Raw genomic sequence first — 22,627 nt, 5'->3', positions numbered from 1 at the left:
CACCTGTGCGCACGAGTGGTCAACCTCTCGTTCGGTATTTACCTTCTTTTTTGCTGTTTTGCTCGCGCGAACACAGTTATTTTTGTCAGTCGTGCTGCTCCTCGATTCTAAGATCACATTTGCATGAATATCGGGCCATGCTTATTGTCGAATTCTGCTTTTAAGAAAAATACGATTTAAAAATGATTTCCATCCAGCCAAAGTGGCTAGTGGAGGTGTCTGTCTAACCCGCCAGAGCTGAAATCTACCCGCATTTGGCAGGTGTTAATGTAAAGCCCTGATTATTATTATTATATCTCAGGAATGAGCCTGAGCTTTTTTAAATAAAGGATTGGAAATGAATGCTTTCTTGTTTTTGTTTTTTATACACTTATGCCTGTTTCACACCGCAAGCGTCAGCGGCGCGTGAGCAGAGCGTGCGCAGCGCGTATGTCGAGCAGAAGCAGCACGCAGGCGTTTGCCTTTCACACCAGCTGCGTCTGCAGCACGCAGCTCTTCAGCAGCTGCTGCAGAGATAAACCTATCTCTGTCTATTCTATCTAGTTACCCATGTCGCCATATACAAATACACTCTTTAAACTTTTCATCTGCACCAAGGCCCCTCCTATGCTGTTTCTTTAACCTGCAAATGTTTATTTTACAAATTTTATGAATCAAATAGTACTGTATGCTTCTCAAGCTATATGAGAAGTTCTACAGTCAGAAGACAATCGACTGTGATATCATGTCATTTGTTTTTTGATTGTCAGGTTGCTGTAAGCCTATATATAATAATATTTATACAATATAGTTATAATAATATTTATACAGATCAAACTAGTGTTACCTTCTCCGCTTCAGTGATGTCCAGCGGCAGAATAACAGCTTGTTAATTCCTGCTCGTGCAGATGATGAGACGGACAAAAGTAAGCAATGCATGCCATTCTTTTTCTTATTTTCGTGTTGTCAGATTCACAGTGCAAACAGCTCCCGGTAGGAATAACTCGAGTGAACATAAAACAAAGCCGATTAAAACTTTCTTCCTTTGCTCAGCTGCACAGAACACAGCGAGTTAACATCATCCAGCATGCGTGTCGAACTACACTACCCACAATACACTTCGCTATGGACTACAAATCCCGTAAATATTCTATTTCCCCTCTCCTTAAACACTAGCGTGCAACTTAAGCAAAACTGATACTAAAATTGTTTTACATTGGGTTTTGTAGTTCGGGCCTAAATAAATGTTTGTGCCGTTTTTAATCGTTTAAGTTCATTTGATTGACTATATATAAACCATTTGACATTATTAACGCATTTATTGGGTAAAATTGCTACTTTTTACTGTCATTCAATGTGTTTTGGTCATTATCAATGCACCGTCACTTTAATTGAGCGTGAGCAGCGCATCAAAAATAGACCCAGTGCCGAAACTATTACTGCACTGCTGCTTCGGCGACGCTCACGCCTCGCTCTGACGCGCCGCTGCTGCGTGCGATATGAAAGCTCTAATCTGTTAACATGGACGCCGAAAACACACGCGCTGCTCACGCTCTGCTCACGCGCCGCTGACGCTTGCGGTGTGAAACAGGCGTTACTCTTTTCCCCATTCAAAACTGTACGAGTGACATGTCTTGTGTCTTTCATTTTAAGTGATGTGGTGCTCCTCATTTGGTGTGAACCCAGCCTTAGATCTATTTCGATATATTTCCTAATGGGAGGACAGGCTTCTCACCATAGAGAAACTGAGAGCATTGGGCATAACCTTCCTCCATCTCTTCACACTTGTCTGCTGCTGTCTGCAAGTCGCTGTAGGTCATGGCATACACAGCAGCTCCCGATTCCACCAGGAATTTACACACTTGCACATTATTACAAGAAGCGGCACAGTGCAGGGGAGTCCTGAGGTAGAGAAAGAGATGTATTATTATGTTGCATTTAAACTAAGGATTAGGGCTTTTCATAAACACGTTTTCACTCACCATCCATCGCTGTCAGCGGCATTCACATTCACCCCATACTGCACCAGGAACTTAACGATTTCTGTATGTCCAGCACATACAGCATTGTGCAGGGCAGTGATGCCCTCATCATTGGGCAAACTGGGGTCGTCCACCTGGATATCATATATACAGACATGTATCTGATCTGTGTATAAGTTACTAGTGGATGATGTATGCAAGTGATCATGGCCTTTGCCTCACCTCATATATGATCCTCTGGACAAGGTCGTACTCGCCCTCTAAAGAGGAATCCAGCAGGAGGGCCAGGGGGTTAAAGCGCACGCGCATCCCGTGGTTAATGCGCTCTGAGCCAGTCTTGCGCAGGTTAGTTCTCTTGCCCTGAAAAGCGGATGGGGATGAATAAAAGGTTGTGCATTTATTATATAAAAGAATGAAATTCTGTATGCATTGTATAATTTATTAATTCCTTCATAGTGGGGATGTGCTAAAGTTTGTGAACATGAAGTAATCATACTCCTGTAGGTGTTAGACATGAACCACTCTTTCATTCCTCATATTAAAAGCCCATTGAGGGTCACTGGTTGCCACTTCTGCTCCATTTAAATGTTTAATGAGATCCGTGTGGAGTGCTCAGAATCTTAGTGTGGCTTGTTGCTAAGCAACAGCCCAGAATGGATGGTTTGATCGGAATCTCTACTGACCTTACTTGTCTTCATCCTTACTCTTTCTCGATCTCCCCTTTTTCGCTGTCTGTGGCCTGACTTAGCTCTAGGTTAAATGCTTAGATAGTGTTGTATTTATAATAAAGGTATTTGTCCCAAATATTGGCATTATAACTTGGGAACTTGTTCAGAATCTACATTTTGGTACTGTAATGCTGTATAGCTTGTTGAATTGTAAAAATACATAGAAGGCATCATATGATATTGTGTACTTAATGGACTCAAATAAAGGACAAGAGACTGTAGCATGTTCTGGTTGTCATTTCATGAATGAACAGGGGTTCACTTACTAGTGTGGCTGTGATTCACACGCTATGCATGCTTTGGTCTCCCAAGTTTACCCGCAGTGTTTGACTGCAATGCACTGCTCAGTGTTGAGTCAGTACCTGACGATTCTCAAATGCTTGCACACCTTAGCACAGCAAAAAAGATTTTCAATTTCAACGCATCCATCAAGACCAACCCTGAAGCTGGGGTACTCCTAACACATTTTAGACTTTATTGGACACAACAATTTAAGGTCTAAGCCTCGAATATTGAACTGATGAGTTAAGGTTGATTAGGAATACAATATATGCAGTAAAGGGAGCTGAAAAATGCTGATCAAGGCATAGAAAATGCTTTCGTTTTTTTTTTTTTTTGGCTGTTTGTTCACAGGCAATGATTCTTAAATGACTCCCTGACCTCCTAAGATTTCTAGTTTGTTAAATATATGCCTGGAGGACTGTTAATGTGTGTTCACACAATAGCTGGAGGCTGCAAAAGTTGCTGTAAGGCCGGTTAACTGTAGGTCAACTACAGTAGAAGGTGAATCTTGTTGACTCAGATTGGCAACCATAACAATAAATCACTGCTTGAGCTGCACTTTCTCTATTGACCTTATTCTAAAATGCGGAAGTGCGCCTGTTTTCGCGATTGTCTTAGAACTTCCGTTTCAGTCGCCTATGGGAGAAATGACAAGGAATAATAAACGGCAAAAAACGGTCAAACTACTTGCTCTACAAACAAATGTTTGCATGACTATACAGACCAAGTAGAATAATATAACAAGGAAATATCAGTTTGCAACATTAAACAGCGAAACGAGCAGTTTTTAATGTCTAAAAATGAATGGAAGTGAATGAGACCGGAAGTCTCGTGCCAAAAAGATTCAAATGGCAGCGCCCGCTCGTCTGCGGAGAATAAGGTCAATACCAGTCCACCATAAGTCATTCCCTGCAGCTGATAGACTTTATAAGTAGAGGTGTGAACCTATACTGGTCTCACGGTTCGGTTTGGTTACGATTATCATGCCATCGATTCGGTTCAATTCGATATCTCGGTGCATCACGGTGCATTGACGATGCTTTCCATATATAGTGTTATATTTTAGGGGGGAGGCTATAACATGCTGTCTGTATAAACACACAGACACACAGCAACACACTGTCTCTCATTCAAACACATTCACAAACATAGACAGCATCAAACAAACAAACACACACACGCACACACACACACACACACACACAAACAAACACACTTAAGCCCTTGCAACAGGGAGAGCTCGCGCTGAGCGGAGCAAAAAAACGAGAAAAAAAAAACGAAAAAAAATAAGCACTTTTCCGACGGTCCCTTACTGAGAGCTCCTCTCAGCGTAAACGCAGACTGTGAGGGCTTAAACGGAGCAGTGCTCGTAATGTCGAGCGAAAAAAAGAAAGACAGCTGTGAAACATAACCAGCTTTGTCTTTCTGTAGGAAACACACTTTTGATCTTTTTAGGGTAAGCGTTTTTTGAGTTATTGCCATCTATAACTTAATGTGTGTCAGGAAAATCGAAAACAAAACCAACTGAAGCGCGCTAATTTCTGGCGCCCCCCCTGGATATACAGCGCCCTAAGCATTTGCCTATGGTGCCTATGCCACGGGCCGGCCCTGAGTTGGCTGAGTGTTGTAAATAACGGCGCTCACCTCCCTCGCGACAGAGCGCATAGGAGATAAATGACGTCACTACATAATAACCGGTTATGGTTATTACTGAATCGATACCGAATTGTCCGCGTCTGCATCGCGGTGTACCGAAGAAACAATTAAGTTTCTTCCAGCATAAACCACGGCAAATGAAGTTCTGCACAAGACTTTTGGCCAGCGGAGAAATTAAAATGGTCGTGCCCAACTGAGTCTGGTTCTCTCAAGGTTTTTTTTTCTTCACTCCCATCAGGTGAAGTTTTTTTTCCCTCTCCGCTGTCGCCACTGCCTCGCATGGTTCAGGATTGGTAGAGCTACGCATCGATGAATTTGCTCTTCAGTGTTTGAACTCTCAGTAATGATTAAATCACACTGAACTGAGCTAAACTGAACTGAACTGAACTTAAACACTAAAACCTGAACCACACTGTTACAGTTACTGAACCACACTGTTCCAGTTACTATGACCATTTATGTGAAGCTGCTTTGACACAATCTACATTGTAAAAGCGCTATACAAATAAAGCTGAATTGAATTGAATTGAATTTTGACATCCCTATTTATAAGGCATGTCAATGTTGCAACAAATACTTTAACTTTGATGCATTAAACCGATGTCTGGAATACTTGATTCTGATTGGTCAATCACAACTCCAAGGTGTGTTATTTCGAAAAAAAAAAAACAATAAACAATAAGTGAATACGTTTGCATCCATATTTATATGCTTGTCCGTCATGCTGCTGTTTTTGACTGTTTGCTGCAATCTTGTGTTTGAATATTATGTAGGTTATTGTATGCTCCATTCAGCCTTTTTCATTCCTGTCAGCTTTTTTTTAATGCTGCGTTCACACCAGATGCGGATAAAGCATCAAACTCGAGTGATTTACATATAAGTCAATGCAAAGATGCAAATAGACATCCTGGGTGCCAGATGCACAAAGGAGGCACCACGAATGGCGCCATTCACGTGAATGAAGCAGTGCAAGTTAAGCATTTTGCGCGATTGATGCTTCTAACTCGCATTCTGCGGGAATCGCTCAAGTTTGAAAATCTGAACTTCAGCAGACATTCGCGCCACGTTACCCAATCAGGAGCTTGTTCTTATAGGGGCATGCTTATGATGTAGTGCCTGTTGTTGGTGTCCTGGGGGGAAATCCTCTGCCCGACACCAAACAACAGTTGATCAAACTGAGCTTGGCTCAGTCAGAAGCACCGCTGAAAGCTTCCATCATCCAGGTTAAGTTTGTGGAGGAGTTAATCAACTCACAAAGCTGGTGCACCACTGAAAAGATCTAATAGACTCATACACGGCTCCAAATGTATCAACTCTGTGTTTTAGCCTTTATAAAGAAGATAAACATAGTTACTTTGTCTATAAAATCCATGTTAGCCGTCAGGCACCGGAAGCTACAGTCACTGGGCAGACAGAAGCCCTGCCTATGATGCAAATCCGCGTCTATTGCTCAGTGAATTTGATGCATGAATGAAGTGGATTTGACGCACAAATGAAGAAAGTAAACTTAAAATGTTCACGTGTGTATTTATGCATGAATATCGCAATTTATCCATGCGTTCTGCGTCTGGTATGAACACAGCATGACAAGTAGACATGTAATAACCAGGATAAAGTACATCCAGGTGGTTGTTTTAGCAGAATAAAGCCATCAGTCTTAATAAGCATGTTTGATTGCGCTTGTAAAAATTGCTGGATGTACATATCCCCTAATCGTAGCCACTACAGTGGTATTAACACACCTGATAGATCATGATTAGGTAGATTTTCCTGAGGTGTTTGTGTCTAGTAGTACCTACCGGTGGTAACATGACCTGTCCCGTGACCTCTGGAGCCTTCATATTGATGCTGTCCTCCCCTGGTCCCTCCTGCTCTGTCATACTAGGATATGGAGGTGGAGGGTAAGGTGGGTACTCCTCAACATATGGCTCTGGAGCAGCTGGGCCATAGACTTCCTGTTCTTCCTTTAGCTGAGGTTCATTCAGTCCAGTGCTAAAATTGGAGTTGTCATCCAGGATTGGAGATCGAGGTGGAAGCGGTGGAGGCGTCAGCTCTTCCTCTTCTCTCTCACACTCAGGTATCGTATTATCATGGTGTCCCTCCTGGGGTCTAGTGCTTTCATTAGTTACAGGCCTGCATCCATCTTCACCTTCTGCCGGAAAGAAAGCAGCTGGGGCGATAGTCTCCATAGCTGCCAATGTAGTCTTCTGGTAGAGGAGCTTCTGAATGTTGGGTCCACCGGGCCCCTCGGATTCGGTTATAGAGCCACGCTTTTTAAGAGGTCTAGGCGCATTGTGCAGTCTCTTCCTGAGGGCCTCCAGGTCAACATCACTCTGGAGTCGATGAGAATTTGAGAGGAACGGGAGAAGTTTGGTTGGACTGAGGGGTCGGGGAACACGTTCTGCCTCCTGGCCCTCAACAGAGGAGGATGCAGGGGCTGTGTTACTGCTGCCCTGGTCCACTTGGTCACCGTCTAGACCACAGATTTTTTCAATATGACTGAAGTCCTGGATAAAGGACTGCTGTCCCACACTGGATGGGATGACTGGCTTACCGTATACTGTGAGAGGAAAAGAATAAGGATAACTTCATAAAAAAGAAATAAAAACCAAGATGGCTGTACAATGTTATCTGTATTTCTGTCCAACCATTTAAAGTCTGTGTGTACCAGAAGTTACTGAGACTTTCATTTGATATGTTGCTGTACTTCCTATTGAAATATAATATTAAGTTGGGGGTGGGGATTTCATTTTGCAAATCATCCCCTAATAGCAAACTAACAATAAAAGTGAAGTGGTTAAGAATATAGTGTCAAACTGACTTCGACAGTGAAGGACTGACACTCCATACTCAGAAGCTAATGCTCAAAATTTGATTAAAGATTACCAAAATAAACTGTTGTAATTCTGTTGTTAATCTAAGAAATAACAACGTGGACTAGCAGAACAAACATTGTACATTTTGATTTCACACAGACTTCAAATAAGACCATAGAATATGTTTCTAAGGTAGATCTAATTTAGACAATCCATTATACATCCTCATTCAATATTTGTTTCCGTCTGAGCGACAGTGTACCTATTCATTTCAAAGCAATTTGCCTATGTGCTCTTAGTTTTAAAGATATGCAAAGTTAGAACCAAGGGACTGCAAAGTTATGTAACAAAGGAATGAGTCATCTCTTTGTGAAAAGTGAGCATCACCATGAGCCCTACCCTGGAGGGTAGAGTTTAGGTACACCCCCTGTTTTATTGTCAAATAATTCCCTTCTCATTTTCAAGTACAATAAATATGCAACGCTGCTAAAATAATAACCTAAATGAAAGCTTTCTGTCAAATAATGTCTGCTTATGTCTTTAATTCATATATTTTTACAACTTTGTTACACAGTAGTGTTGCACTTGTTCAAGTGCATAAAATGTTATTTGTAATTTCCATATACTTAGATGAAATTTGGTAGAAGTCAGACATGCTTCCGTGTCTACTAATTAAGTAGATTGATTTAAATACTACAAATCCTTTGTTTCTAATTTGTTTCTGCGCTGAAAAGCTTTAAACTAAACACAAAAAGCTTTTGAAAATGTTCAGACGCAAGGCTCGGATTAAGACTATATCCATGTTTATTTGAAGCTAAAAATCCTGCTGAGACTTTCAGTCTTTTACATAACCACAAAACACCTAAGCTTTTTCAAATAAATGATACACTGTTTTCCCACTCCTGTGCTGAAACAGCCTTAAAATCCCAGTTTGACGATAAAATAAATATTAGATTAAGGTAGTCAATGTCTTAGAAGCTGGTTTTGTGTGCACTCTTGGGGAATTGTTACATCTTGTGTAATAGATACTTAGGCCCCGTTTACACTAATTGATTTTGGTTTTAAATTGTCATTTAGAATGAAAAAAACAACAACGTCCACATTGGCAATTCATCTAGCATTTGTAAAAAATATCTCTGTCCACACTATACAGCTGAAAACGTACATCACGTGACAATATACGCACTTTGACATTGCACATTGGGTTCAAGTCTAAGAAGGAAGTATGTGTTTTACTTGCCATTTGGTTACTAGTCAACAAAGCTGAGCGGTTGAACAACGAAAGCGATGCCAAACAATAATGTGGGAAAATTTCCATTTTTGTGTATCTATGTTGTTGTTTACAGGTCATCAAGACTAGTCTGTCATCTTCCGGTAGCATTATTATCATATGATAGGGGTTTGATGAATGAGGAAAGGGTATGCAATAACTCAAAAAAATAAAAAAATAAAAATCAAGGAGTAGCAGGGCTCGCAAAATCTGATGGCCCGAAGTACCGGGGCTACTGTTTTTTTCAGTCGGGCTACTAAAATCTATCTACACCATGCCCGATGGGTTATCTAGATAGCATGTCAGACATGGTGTAGATAAATTTTGGTAGCCCGACTAAGATTTTGCGAGCACTGAGTAGCCATGCCGAAGTCTCAATTTTGGGTTTGAAAACTCTAGGGTAGTGTGGAGGCATAACAGTATCAAAGGTTATGCGTTTTAAAACTAAAATGCATTGATGCAAACTGGGCCTTAAGAAATTCATCACTAGGTACCTCTAAATTTGTTTGGGTCTCTGATGTGGTGGAAGTACTCACGTCGAGGTTGTGAACGGGTCAAAGTACTTTGCCCCTGGTAACCCTTTCCAAGAGTGCTTTGTTGGGTATACATTGAGTAGATGGAACTTGCTGCCACTGTCTGGGGCTTATGGAGTGTAGTGGGGGTCGACGTGTCTTTTCCTGCCAAAGTATCTGAGGTGAAAGGCCGTACTGTTGCAGCAGGTAAGGTGTCTGGTTTAGGGGGTAGAGGTAGGGGTAAGGTGTTGTTGTGGGATGGAAGGGGCATTGGAGGTTTTTGGTTGGCTGATCTTGCTTTGCCAGGGAATGTGCCCGTGCTGTAAGGAAGCTTACTGAAGGTGGACTGGCCTGACAGAGCAGGTTTGGGCTTACTGGGAACAGGAGGTGGAACCTTCTCAAATGTTCTACCTGCAGACTACAATTGAAAAGGTGTTAGTGTTCATTTAATACGAATATGAGTAAATTGTTCAACTCAGGCATTCAATGCAGTACCTGGGAATCCCTTAAGAGGTCCTCACTACTCTGGTTCTTGCGTAATGGCAATGGTGGCGGTCTCAAATCTACCTCAGGATCTATGAAAGATTTTCACAAAAACAGCTCAATCAGCACTCTTAAGGTTTAAACACTATGATTTCAAAGGGTCAAATGTGTACTGGTTGTTAAATTCTTAAGATTATCAATGTTTAATAGAGAGACAACTTCAAGTAAGCAATTTGTGCTTGGTTTCCTGAAGAATGTAAACACTGTGGCACTATCAAAGCATTGCTTAGTTTAAGTGGTCTGACAAGTCAACATCTGGCTCAACTGATTGTGTGTCTAAATGCAGGGCTTTAAAAGCAGGAGGTAGGAGTATTATACCTTTCTCCTGGGATCCGTGACTGGTCATGCGGGGAAGGGTGGATGAGTGGACATGGGAACTTTTGCTGGTTTCTGTGCTGGAGAACAAGTCTGACATCTTGGATATCTTGCCTGTTAAGAAACCACCTGGGAGGAGAATTTAGACAAGATTAAATCAAGGGTTATTGTTAAAATAGTATGGATACAGCCACAAATAAGGTTGTATAATGCAAATATAAACATACTGACTCACCTGTGGTTGGTTTTGGGAGAGGTTTGGGAAGGGTAGCTGTGCCATCAGGATAAGCAGGCTTCACTAAAATCTCTTGCTTGGGGGGAAGTGGAGGAGCTGGGGTGGTCTGGATGTATGGCCCGACAGCAGCAACCCTGGAAGGGCCAATAGACTGAGGGTTCTGCCCTTCAGATGGCTGCTGGAAGTGGAAAATACAAAGATGATGAATTTCTGCGCAAACACAAACCACATCTGTGTCCAAAAAATATGGAAAGCGTGAAAGTTGCTCACAGGCAAGTTCTCTTTCTGTTGAAGAGCAGCTTTTTTCTTCCACAGCCTTTCTCTCAGTTCAGCCACTCTTTTGTCCATGGCGGCCATTTCTACGTTCCTCTTGTTTAGATTCTCTCTCTGCTGCTGGAGTTTGGCACTTTGCTCCTGATTCAATTTATTCCTCAGCTGCAGAAAAAAGAGAATGTCAGAACAAAAGAGGCACTGTTGAATTTTGAGCACTGGACAATCACTTTCAATCCCCAACCTTTTTCATTAAAATACATGTAAATCCCACTTGATTCGAAGATGTCTTTTAAAAAGTGCCCAATAGCACTGCATGTGTTGCAAAAATTGGCAAGAGGTACCTGAAGTTCTTTGTACAGTCGCTCCAGTTCTCCACTGGAGCTCGGTCCAGCCTCGTGTGGCATGTCCATTTTTCCACTACGTAACACGTCTAGTTGTCGACTCAACTCTTCCACCCTGCTAACGGCCACCACCAGCTCCCGCTGCTTCTGCTGGAACAGACCATTCATCTGCTCGATTTCCTCCACTACAGAGAGAGAGAGAAAAATGAAGTGTATCATTCAACTGTTAATTAACTTCTTATTCCCATAAGCAAGATCATTTGTTGTTGTCTCTGCTGATTAATTTAGTCGCTGATGGCATTTTTTATAACAGAAACGCTAGAATGATCTTTTCCATTAGTGGGCCAATGATTTACAACAAATTATATCTCAAGTGATTTTGAAAAACCTTTTTAAAACCGCCTCCTCATTCACAAACAAACCAGTTGCAATTCCATTTGGTGCCACTAATAGATCAAAAAATGACAAGCTTCACCTTGAACTAATATTCCTACAAGAAGGTTAATGTTAAATCCTTTTCAGTGCTTCCAACCTACTTTTTCCCTTCGAGTTTACAGGTTCTGACCTAGTTTGCTATTGCTGATGCGTTTCTGTTCCACTTGTCCTTTCAGAGCTCGAACTCTGCGCAGTTTGGCCTCCTGGTTCTCTGCATTCTCACGCAGCTGTCGCAGTTTCTCCTGCTCGGACACCTGCTGCTGCTGTTGCCGCTGGTCCTGTAGCTTCAGGAATCGCAGTCGCTGTTCCTGTGAGAAAGCGTCGGGTTACAACAAACTCACCCAAACTCATTTTCAGACATGATTATGCTTCAAAATTATGTGCCTAATGTGTTCATTTATGCTGTAAATGAACAAATAATTTCTGATATTGAGAACATAACAAATGTTATAACTCTAAAAACGTTCTCATGGCCAGAAGAGTGAGGTTTACCAGCGTAGCTGCATCTGTTAAACTTACGCACCAATTTAACTTTTCTGGTTTTATTGCTTTGCTCCAAGTGGGGTTCAAAATTGTCATAGAGGATATGACTTTCAGCCCCCTTCTGAGGCCTGGAGAGAGACTTTTACTCCCACAGATTAACTAACTATTATACTTACCTCCTAAACATCACTCTTATCTGGGTCACGGCACCAAGTTAACCCATCTGGTTCTATTCCCTTGACCAAGTGGAATTCAAAACTGCATGTCAGTCATGGAGTATGGGTCTGTCAGTCACTAGCATGCCTTTTGAGGCCTGGAGAGGGAGGTTTGCTTCCATTGATTAACTAGCTATTATGCTTTCCTTCAAAACCTCACTCCTATCTGGGTCATGGCACCAATTTAACCCTTCTGTTTCTATTGCCTTGCTTCAGGTAGGAATCAAAACTGCCTTTCTGTCATGAAGGACATGCCTGTCAGTCACTAGCATGGCTTTAGAGGTCTGTAGAGTGAGGTTTGGTCAAACTGATTAACTAGCTATTATACTCACCTCCTAAACCTTACTCTCATCTGAGTCACGGCACCAATTTAACCCTTCTGGTTCTATTCCCTTGACCAAGTGAGACTCAAAACAGCATGTCAGTGATGAGAGATGGGCCTGTCAGACAGTAATGTGCCTTTTAAGGCCGGTAGGGTGAGGTCTGCTCCCACAGATTAACTACCTATCATGCTCACCTCCAAAACTTCACTCTCATCTGGATCATGGCACCAATATAAACCCTCCAGTCCCCCCTTTTTACCATTTTCAAAACTGCAATACCATCACGACAGGCAGGGATTAGTTGTTACTGTGCTTTCTGAGGTCAAGGGTACAATTTACAATTTACCTGCATTGCTCCTACTAGCTGGCCTCCATTACACTCATCCCCTTAAATCTTACTCCCATCTGTGCCATGGCACCATTGCAAACCCTCTGGTCCTGCTTGTGTTGCTCAGAGTGGCATTTATACTGATGTTTATGGCACCAGTATAATATTGTGCTATAGCCATGGAAGTGAGGCTTACTTCACACAGCTTCAACTAGCTGGACTTCTTTACAGGCAACCCCTTAATTCTCGGTCCCTTCCTGGTCACAGCACAAATTTAACTCCTCTAGTTCAACTTGACCCACTATAAGCAGGATTCAATACTGTATTTCTGACATGAGAATTGGAAGAATCAGTCCATTGCACCTTAAAAAGAAATACTGCTCTTTTCCAAACAATGGAAATGAATGGACACCAAAAACAGCCTTGCACAAAATGTATTAACACTGTATGGAAAAGAGCAGCTTGAATGCTCTGCTAAATATCTACTTTTGGGTTTAAATTAATTCATGTTTCAAGTCTCCTTTTAAGTTGTAAAAAAAATTGTGTAGTACCTTTGTGGCCAGGAGTTGTTGTTGTGCGTTAATCTGCTGCTGTTGCCGTGAAGCCATTTCTTGCAACTCGCTGAGAGTGATGTCCATATGAGGGGCTGCCATCTAAAAGAATATAAAGATTTAGCTTATTACATTGGAAAGCTATAGAGCAGGGGTGCTCCACACTACCCTAGACTTTCTAGAAAAATCCTTGCAGGTGTGCTGAAACAAGTTGAAGCTAAAATCTGCAGGACACTGTGACAAATATGGTAAAATTACGGTATATAAGCAGTTATGTGTATCATACTAGTGTTGTGGAATAATCAACCCTTAACATCATTTAGCAATGTCTTTAAATGATTAAATAGAAAGTTGTTGCGTTGTCTCAATTTATTCCAGCCCTAGCATGAAATATATCTACTTAATCTCGATCACTTTACATTATGTCCACATTTTGCTGAAAATGTCAGATTCACATCTGATTAAGCAGCAGTAGCCAAGGGGATGAAGTTTAGCACATTAACAAATCTCTAAAGGGGAATTAATACTCACCCCATTCTCCATTAGTCTGTCCTTTACTGCGTTAGTGCGTTTGGCAAGAGACTCTGGAGTTCTGTGACCTCCTGTAATTAGAGACAGAGTTAGTAACATCTGCTAAGGTAATCAAAATATTGCTCATATTTAGCATTATGGATTTAAATTAAAAGGATACTTTACTACACAAAAATCTTTATATATTGCATATTTATTCAGCCTCCACTTTTTTCGAACAAAGTTTTTTGTTTTATTGAACACAACATAAGATATTTAGCATAGCATGTTGGACACTGGTAACCTTTGACGTATTTATAGTATTATTTTACCTATTTTTTCTGTCATTAACTTATTCTTTTACAACTTTTCAAGCTAAGAAGACAAATGATAGCTCGAAAATGTGTTTCGTTGAGGTATATGTATTGAGTATATGAGTGCATATACTGTATATTACTCAAAGTTCAACTGTTAGCATTTAGCTAGCTAGCATCTTAATACTCAAAACAGTGCAGGCCAGAAACAACCGATTAAGCCTGAAATAAAAAGTGGCTGTGCTGGGGTGAACCTCATTACATAATGACTGTTTGGCTGGAAAAAACAGCTAGCGCTCAATTATCTAGCATATGACTGCCTGTGCCAGGGTCCCACTTACATAACATCAACACTGGCAACGCTAGCGCCACTTATGTGGGTTACCGGATAAACCAGTCTAAGAGCGAGAAACAATGGCCAAATAATGTTCTTGGTCACAGTCTGACACCACAGGGGTCCTAATCAGGGCTTACTGATTACACAAGGCTAGGTGTTTACCTCAAATCTGCGTGAAAACAAACCACAAACACGGTAGATACGAGTCAAACTGCGTGTAATTGACATAATTACGATGGAAAGAAACAGAAGAAAGTCTTTGTGAGGTAAAGGCAGGCGTACAGAGCCGATATCGCTGGCATTGTTGTACAACAGCCGGTCTTTGTCCAGTGAAGAGGGTCAAAGTCACTGGGAGAAATCTGAAACCTCGCACACGGTTTCACATGACTGCCATCTTTAAACTTTTCCATGGGAACAGGGAGGATTCACTTCAAACACAGGCCATAAACACATTAGGAGAAACTGAGACAAAAGGGATTTTCTGAGTAAAAAAATAGCATACACAACAAGTGACAAAATTACTTTAGGTTTTGTGAGAATTCCTTGTGCATTTTTCTAGACACACACACACATAATCATAAATAAAGAAAGTATTTAAATAAATGTTATATAATCTATATTAAATGAAATAACTTGTGCAATTTATTTATGACAGATATTGATATTTCTAATTAATAATACAAACAGATTTTGTTATTTATTAAACAATGTAAAATAATATTTTAAAAAATCATGATTTACTTAAAAATATAATAAAAATACTAAAACAATACCAGAAATATAAAAAGATAATATAATATAATACAATACGATATAATATAATATAATATAACATAACACAATATAATATATAATATAATATAATACAATATAGTATAATATAATACAATGCAATACAATATAATATAACACAATATAATATATAATATAATATAATACAATATAGTATAATATAATACAATGCAATACAATATAATATAACACAATATAATATATAATATAATATAATTTATTATAATAAAATATAATATAATATAATATAATATATATTAATAATATAATATAATATAATATAATATAATATAATATAATATAATATAATATAATATAATATAACATAATATAATATAATATACAATATAATATAATATAATATAATATATAATATAATATAATATAATATATATTAATAATATAAAATAATATAATATAATATAACATAATATAATATAATATAATATACAATATAATATAATATAATATAATATAATATAATATAATATAATATAATATAATATAATATAATATAATATAATATAATATAATATAATATAATATCCTCTAAAAAAGTAATGCATCTATTATTAACTTCCAGGGCTTCTCACTTGAGTTATGTGCTATTTATGTGTTTGTTGATGTAGGAGTGGCGAAAATGAACAAAACAAGAACTAGATGAGAATATTGTAGACGACAGGTATGTATAGGTGTGTTTTAAATGTGTCTATGAGTGTGTGGGCAAAAGTGTTAGTTACTGCATTTTTGGATGCATTTGGATAGAAAAATATGAAATAAATCAGACATTATTACGTTTTAAATATAGTTTTATAAAGAATTATATTGGAAAGGGAGTTATAGGGGGGAAGAATTTACTTTTTTATTTTATATCTATTATTTTATATATTTTATATCTTATATTATGATTATGATGAACAAACATAATTTTGAATTAATGTTTCATTCCTGGATGAATCGGCATGCTTGAGGAATCTTTCGAACTAATTATTCAGTGACATTTTTAATAATTAATGGTCATATGACATATGACATCTCTCTTTCACACACGCACGCATGCACGCACACACGCATGCACGCACACTGCACAAGTAATGTCAGGTGATCAAGTAAATATCAGAAATGTCTCTGAACAGATTTCAGTATTGTATTTCATAATTCATATTCCAGATTTACCAACAGTTATTTCTCAATTTAAGTCTATTTAATGTTTTCCTTTTAGGGCAAGAAACCGCTGGTGAATATGGTCAAATATTAACCAATAGTTGTCACAGTATTTCCTGAATTGATTTAGGTTTTCCAAAATGTTATATTTCAATATGCACACAAGGCATTTGGTTAGTTAAGGATTCACTAATTTGCATACATTTTTAAGCACAAATATCTGAACACTGAATAAAAAAAAAATCTAAATTCTTGTTCAATCTTTTGGAAATTACAATCTATTTTTACAGAGGCTTTATTGCATATTTCTTCATAATTATGAATAATCAGGCATATTCTGTATAAACAAATCCCTTAGCAAAAAGCTTCAAAATAGAGATATAAGATATAAACAAAAGCAAAGTTTGATTAATGTGAAGCTGTTGAAGTGGAGATTTACTGTATGACTCAAACAATCTAAAAAATATGTATTATAATTGAATCTACTGAAGAAAATTGATTAGGTGCGACAAAAGTAACCCTTAAAGGTTAACTCTTATGTACTGTTGAGGATGTTGTCATCAACTCTGGATTTTTGGTGACAAATCTTATTTTGACACACATTTTGAGAAAGTGCTTAGATTTAAAAAAATCAAACTCTAAAATATGCACTTGGCAAATTGACTACCTTTTTGTTATGTCCAAAATGAAAACATCCACTAAATTAAACGGCTGTAAAAATGCATCAGATTATTATTTATTATTTTTTTTGCATAAACCTGAATAAATCAACCTCAGTCCTGATCTAAACTACTAAATTGCTAAGAAAATTACAGGATTTTAATTCTTTAATCGCCAAGTTCATAAATGATGTCCTTGATTTGTTAAAACACACACATACACACACACACACACACACACACACACACACACACACACACACACACACACACACACACACACACACAAGTTGATTTTCAACATAAAAAGTAGTTGTGAGCTGGATATTTTTACCCCTTTAACCACAGTCTTGGACATCTGAATGATTAGTAACCACACTGGCTTTTATGCATTGTTAGATTTTCTTTTTTTTTTTTCTACCTAATTTACTGTTGGTGATTGTTTTTCCCTGTTAACTTCCATTATAACCACATTTTTGGATTACAAAACCCTGAAACCATATAATCATGCAGTTTTGATTGTTGGTGGTTTTTACTGTTGGGAAAATTTGTAATTCTTACTGTTGATCATCAGTTGGCAGTATTAACCCTATAGATAGGCATGTGCAAAAAAGTTTAGTTTCTGGAATTTATATGCATGTTATGAGTATCACAGCAAATTTAAGTATGTGTATGTGTGTCTGACTGTGTGAGAGTGACCTTTGCGCACTTACCTTGATGTGTCTGAGAAAATCAAAATATGAATCTCAGCTCTCAGAACTACATGGAGTAAACGAAAACAAGACCGGGTATTCATGCACCATCAAATGTGATTATAATGAAAGACAATGATGCAAAAACAGCCACCAACAGTACATTTAGAAGAAAAATTGAAAATGCATCAAAGCCAATGTTCTTACTAATCGTTTACATGTCCAAGACTGTGATAAAAGCAAAGAAAAATCCAGTCCATAATTACTTTTTATATTGAAAACATGTCATTTTGAGTGTTTTTTTTCACCAAATCAGTGACACCTTGTGCAAATTTAGCAATAAAACAGTTAAAATCCTGTAAATTTCTAAACAACTTAGTAGTTTTGATCAGGACTGAAGTTTATTTATGCAAAAAAAATAAATAAATAAATAAAAAATATTTATCTGATGCATTTTTACAGCAGTTTAATCCAGTGGATGTTTTCATTCTGCACATAACAAAAGGGTATTCAATTTAAACAGTCCACAAGGGTTCATTTTGAATGTTGACTGAAAAAAAAGCTAATTATAAACAGCAATGTTTGCGTGCAGCGATATCTAAAAACATCTCCCCAGAGCAATACCAATTTCCATTGCACATGTTTATAGGACACAAAATAAAGATCCATTCTGATTCAGTGCGAAGCCCCCTTTCCCTTAGGCAGTACCCACCAAACAAGCCGTTCTGCAGTAAATAATTCATGCCTCAACACAGCTGTAACCATGTCAAATTTACAACCGCTCTATTCGCTGTCTCCCATAAAAAGAAATGACATTCACGCGTATCTGCAGCCGCTGCTTGTCCACACTGACAGCAGAGCACCAGCGGGCAGACCACCTAATCGAACATGCACTGATTTACCATGAAAAAAAATAAAGAGCTGGTCTATATTCAAATCACAATCTAGCCATATAACAGATAACAAATACTAAACTAGACCAACTATTCTGCATTCATTCGCATTGCTCAGTTTTTAGTATTTAGAAATCTGTCCTATCCATCCTCCCCTCTCCTCGACACCTTTGTCATAAATGGTATTATTTTTATTTTTTGTAATCATTATTATTATTACTGTTCTGACTTGTCCGGTTATCTTTCCATTATCATTATTACAAGTATTTATACCATTATCATTAGTAAGGTTGCAGTTGTTGTAGTTGTAACGGTAGTAGTTGTAGTAGTTGTAGTAGTAGTAGTAGTTGAAGTAGTAGTCATTGTAATAGTATCGATTGTTATTGAGTAATTGTTACAGAGATTATTGAATTAGTAGTTCATGTAGTAGTAGATGTCATTGGTATAGTAGTAGCAGAAGTAGTAATGGTGTGGTTGTTACAGTAGTAGTAGTAGTCGTTGTTGGTGTAGTAATATCAGTAGTAGATGTTGTTGATGTAGATGTAGTAGAAGTGATTGTGGTGGTGGTGGTAGTAGCAGTAGTAGTAGTAGTATCAGTATTAGTAGACATTGTAGTAGTAGTAGTCGTGGTTGTGGCTGTAGTAGAAGCAGTAGTAGTTGTAATATAAGTAACTTTCTGTAGTAGTAGTTGGTGTAGCACTTGTTATTTATTATTATTGTTGTCAGTTATTACTGTTGTCCTTTCTTTTTTTTACACTCATATTTACTATCATACATTAATAAGCATTGTTGTTACTCCCTACCCCTGACTGGTTTCTTTCTATATGTTTTATCTATATCTGTGACACTTGCTTCATTTATTGACTGTCATTGTCCCTTATGTATGTACTCTGACCTGTCCACCAAGTTATCTTTACATGCATACACAAACTCACACGCACACACTCAAGCACATACCAGTACATGACTATATTGTTGTTGTTTTTGTTTTGTTTTTGTTTCGTTGCTTTGTATTTGTTATTTGTTGATTTTTTTTTCTTGTATTTGTATGATTTTTGCATATTCAAATAAAAAAAAAAAAAAAGAAATCTGTCAAAAAATCTGTCATTGGGGAACTTAATCAGTTGTAATGAACTACATGAACTCTTTTGAAACATATATTCTATCATTATGCCTTCTGAAATATATCAGGATTAGGACAGTAAAAATGTTGACGGATAAAGTTGAAACTAAATTATGCTTTCTAGAAATTCATACAATATATCCTTAGCAACTATTAGTTGTTTGATACACCCAATCACGGTACATTTCAAGACATTTCTCAACTGACAAACATAAACGTATGATAAAAAAAGGACACTGAATTTGTAGAGCTTTTGTTGCAATAGAACAATATTTATATTTTACAGTTTTTCCTCAAATGCTAAAACACAAAACCCAATCCTCTAAACCAAATGACCAGTTGTCTAAACACATTTACTAAATCTAGCCATCATTTTCCAACATCATAAACACATTTCACGTGAAGACACAATTCACAAAACACAACCTTCCGTTCTAAAAAATCTAAACCCATTTTTCCTTGCTAAAACACAAGTTGCAAAAGACCTCTGCTCATATTCTCAAATGAAAGCTCATGTGATGCTAAATGCTTGCCACAGTCAGCAATATTAGAACACAATGAACACAGCAGGCATCATTAATTACACACAATGCCTCAAAATTGAAGACACTTGTTTCTTATGCTGTGACCACATGTATAAGAGCAAGTTCAGAGTGCACAGTTTGTTGAAGATTCCAAACAAACACGATGGATGAAGGCAGAGTCAGGGGAAGAGGAATTCAAGTCAGAGGAAGGAGAAGAGCTACAATAGCCATGGAAGAAGAGGATTAGGCCAACGAGGATGAGGAGCACGCCAACGAGGAAGAGGAGGAGGCCAACAAGGGAGAGAAGGTCTCCCGTTCAAGACAACTTCACACCATCATTAAGGACAAGCTGAGAGCAACAGTCATTGACCATGTCAATAATACTCTTTGTGCTGCCATGGGTTCGGAGAGGCTTGTCCACCGGCATGTTGTCCTTGAGTCTTACAACACCCAATGTCTTCTCACTTTCTTAGAGGAGCTAAAAGACATTTTCTTGGACCACCAATAACACTATCCTGGGCCTGCACATCACATTTATGTGATCATTTGGGACAATGTCAGCTTCCACAGAATAAACTAAATTAGAGATTGGTTCACCACCAACAGTAACCACTTTTTACAGTTTTTCATGATTGCTAACAAACTAAAATACAACTTTTTCCACAATTAGCAAAACCGTACACTCAAGGAGCAAAACACAAGGCGTTTTTCTCGCGGTGCCTAGCAAAAGACAGTATAGCCTGCAATGTGGATGAGGTGATGTGGCCCGATGCAGCTCAGTGAGATGATGCTGCACAGTGATTGTGGTTTGAATACAGTAAATAAAAAAAACTTCACACCCTGATCATGTTTTCAAGAGTACTGTTGTGTGCAATAGATTCTGTTTTTGCATTGAGTTGTGTTACAGTAGTGTACATGCAGTATTTTCTATATATTTATACTCTGCATATGTAACTCACAAATGCCTCACTAAATGCCTAATCCTCTGCAGAGACCTAAAAAGATTTGTTACAGTAAAGTTTCTAAAAATATGCATTGGCAGTTATGAAACAAAGAACCTTCTCACTGATTGAGCATTGTGTTTTCAATAGTTTTGCTGTAGTGTGTAATGATGTGTTTAGTGTTTACATTTTTGAAAGCTTCGAGCTGATCTTTTGGTGTGAAACTTTGAGTTTTGAAGTGAGAAGGTGTGGTTGTGTTTATGTAGCTTTAGAAAAGGATGTTGTGTTTAGACATTGGGGAACATGGAGGAAACATTTGTGAAATGTGTTTTAGCATTTGAGAAAAACTGTAGTAACAAGTGGTGGAAGGAGTATTGAAAAATCCTACTCAAGTAAAAGTACCATTACTTGCCCAAAAATGTAGTGCAAGTAGAGTAAAAGTATCTGTTGTAAATGTCACTCAAAGTAGGTGTAAAAAGTACACCTAAAGGTACTCAAGAGTAGTGAGTATTACACTGTAAAAAGCTGATGCATTTACAGTACATGTAATTTGTGGATGTGTGAAACGTAACATTCTGTAGTGCATTTAGTGATTACCCAGCAGGCACACAACATCATAAGACGTTAATATTAGGTTAGATTGAGGTTGTAACGTTAGGGGACCAAAATTTGATGTATACCCAGTGTCTAAGGACCAGTGATGGAAAGAGTGCAGTAAAATCATACTCAAGTAAAAGTAGCATTAATTGCCCCAAATTGTAGTGCAAGTACAGTAAAAGTATCTGCTGTAAACATTACTCAAAGTATGAGTAAAAAATAGTCCTTTTAAAAGTACTCAAGATTAGTGAGAAGTATTACACTGTGAAAAGCTGATGCGTTTACATGCAGCTTGTGCAGGGATGTGTAAACGTGACATTCTGTAGTGCATTTAGTGATCTTCCTATATTTGTTTGTTCCTTTCAACCTTTCTTTCATTGTTTATTCTGTCCTTCCTTCATTCATTTGTTTGTTTGTTCCTTCCTTCATCTATTTGGTCCTTCCTTTGTTCCTACCTTAATTTGTTCGCTCATTCATATTTTTGTTCCTTCCTTCATTAGGTCCTTTGTTCATTCGTTCCTTTCTTCCTTCCTTTCTTAGTTTGTCCAGTTCTTCCTTGAATCCTTCATTCATTAGGTCCTTTGTTCTGCCCTTCCTTCATTTGTTCGTTCCTTCATTCATTTGGTTCTTCCTTAGATCCTCCCTTCCTTCCATTTTTTTATACATTTCATTTAGTGGTTGTTTAAGGCTGTTTGGTGATTTTAGTCATCATACAGACAACATCTATTTTCTCATCAGTGACATCCAGTCTATTAAAATCTGTGCGACAATGTGTGTAAAGATTTTGAACATCATCTTGGACATGTTTAACGCT

General features: G+C 38.1%; 1 protein-coding gene across 2 annotated transcripts in view; it reads right to left on the bottom strand.

Moving 5' to 3' along the window:
* The window catches only part of tp53bp2b (tumor protein p53 binding protein, 2b), a 47,729-nt gene that overhangs the window by 3,517 nt on the left and 21,585 nt on the right, over positions 1-22,627 (bottom strand). The window contains exons 4-16 of one of the 2 annotated variants that reach the window (XM_087303142.1): positions 13,799-13,869; positions 13,268-13,369; positions 11,498-11,675; positions 10,933-11,117; positions 10,589-10,753; positions 10,319-10,493; positions 10,087-10,212; positions 9,721-9,800; positions 9,250-9,643; positions 6,427-7,187; positions 2,184-2,321; positions 1,962-2,095; positions 1,715-1,881 (exon numbers count right to left, since the gene is read on the bottom strand). In XM_087303142.1, coding sequence (XP_087159268.1) covers positions 1,715-1,881; positions 1,962-2,095; positions 2,184-2,321; positions 6,427-7,187; positions 9,250-9,643; positions 9,721-9,800; positions 10,087-10,212; positions 10,319-10,493; positions 10,589-10,753; positions 10,933-11,117; positions 11,498-11,675; positions 13,268-13,369; positions 13,799-13,869 — 2,676 coding nt within the window. Of the gene's footprint in view, positions 1-1,714; positions 1,882-1,961; positions 2,096-2,183; positions 2,322-6,426; positions 7,188-9,249; positions 9,644-9,720; positions 9,801-10,086; positions 10,213-10,318; positions 10,497-10,588; positions 10,754-10,932; positions 11,118-11,497; positions 11,676-13,267; positions 13,370-13,798; positions 13,870-22,627 lie in introns of both variants that reach the window. The other variant, NM_001109770.2, reaches the window with a different exon arrangement.

This window comes from Danio rerio, chromosome 22 (assembly GCF_052040795.2).
Source record: "Danio rerio strain M-AB ecotype USA chromosome 22, GRCz13ab, whole genome shotgun sequence".
Classification (NCBI taxonomy): Eukaryota; Metazoa; Chordata; class Actinopteri; order Cypriniformes; family Danionidae; genus Danio; species Danio rerio.
The sequence above is the reverse complement of the archived record's forward strand: the minus strand, read 5'-3'. Positions and strand labels throughout refer to the sequence as shown.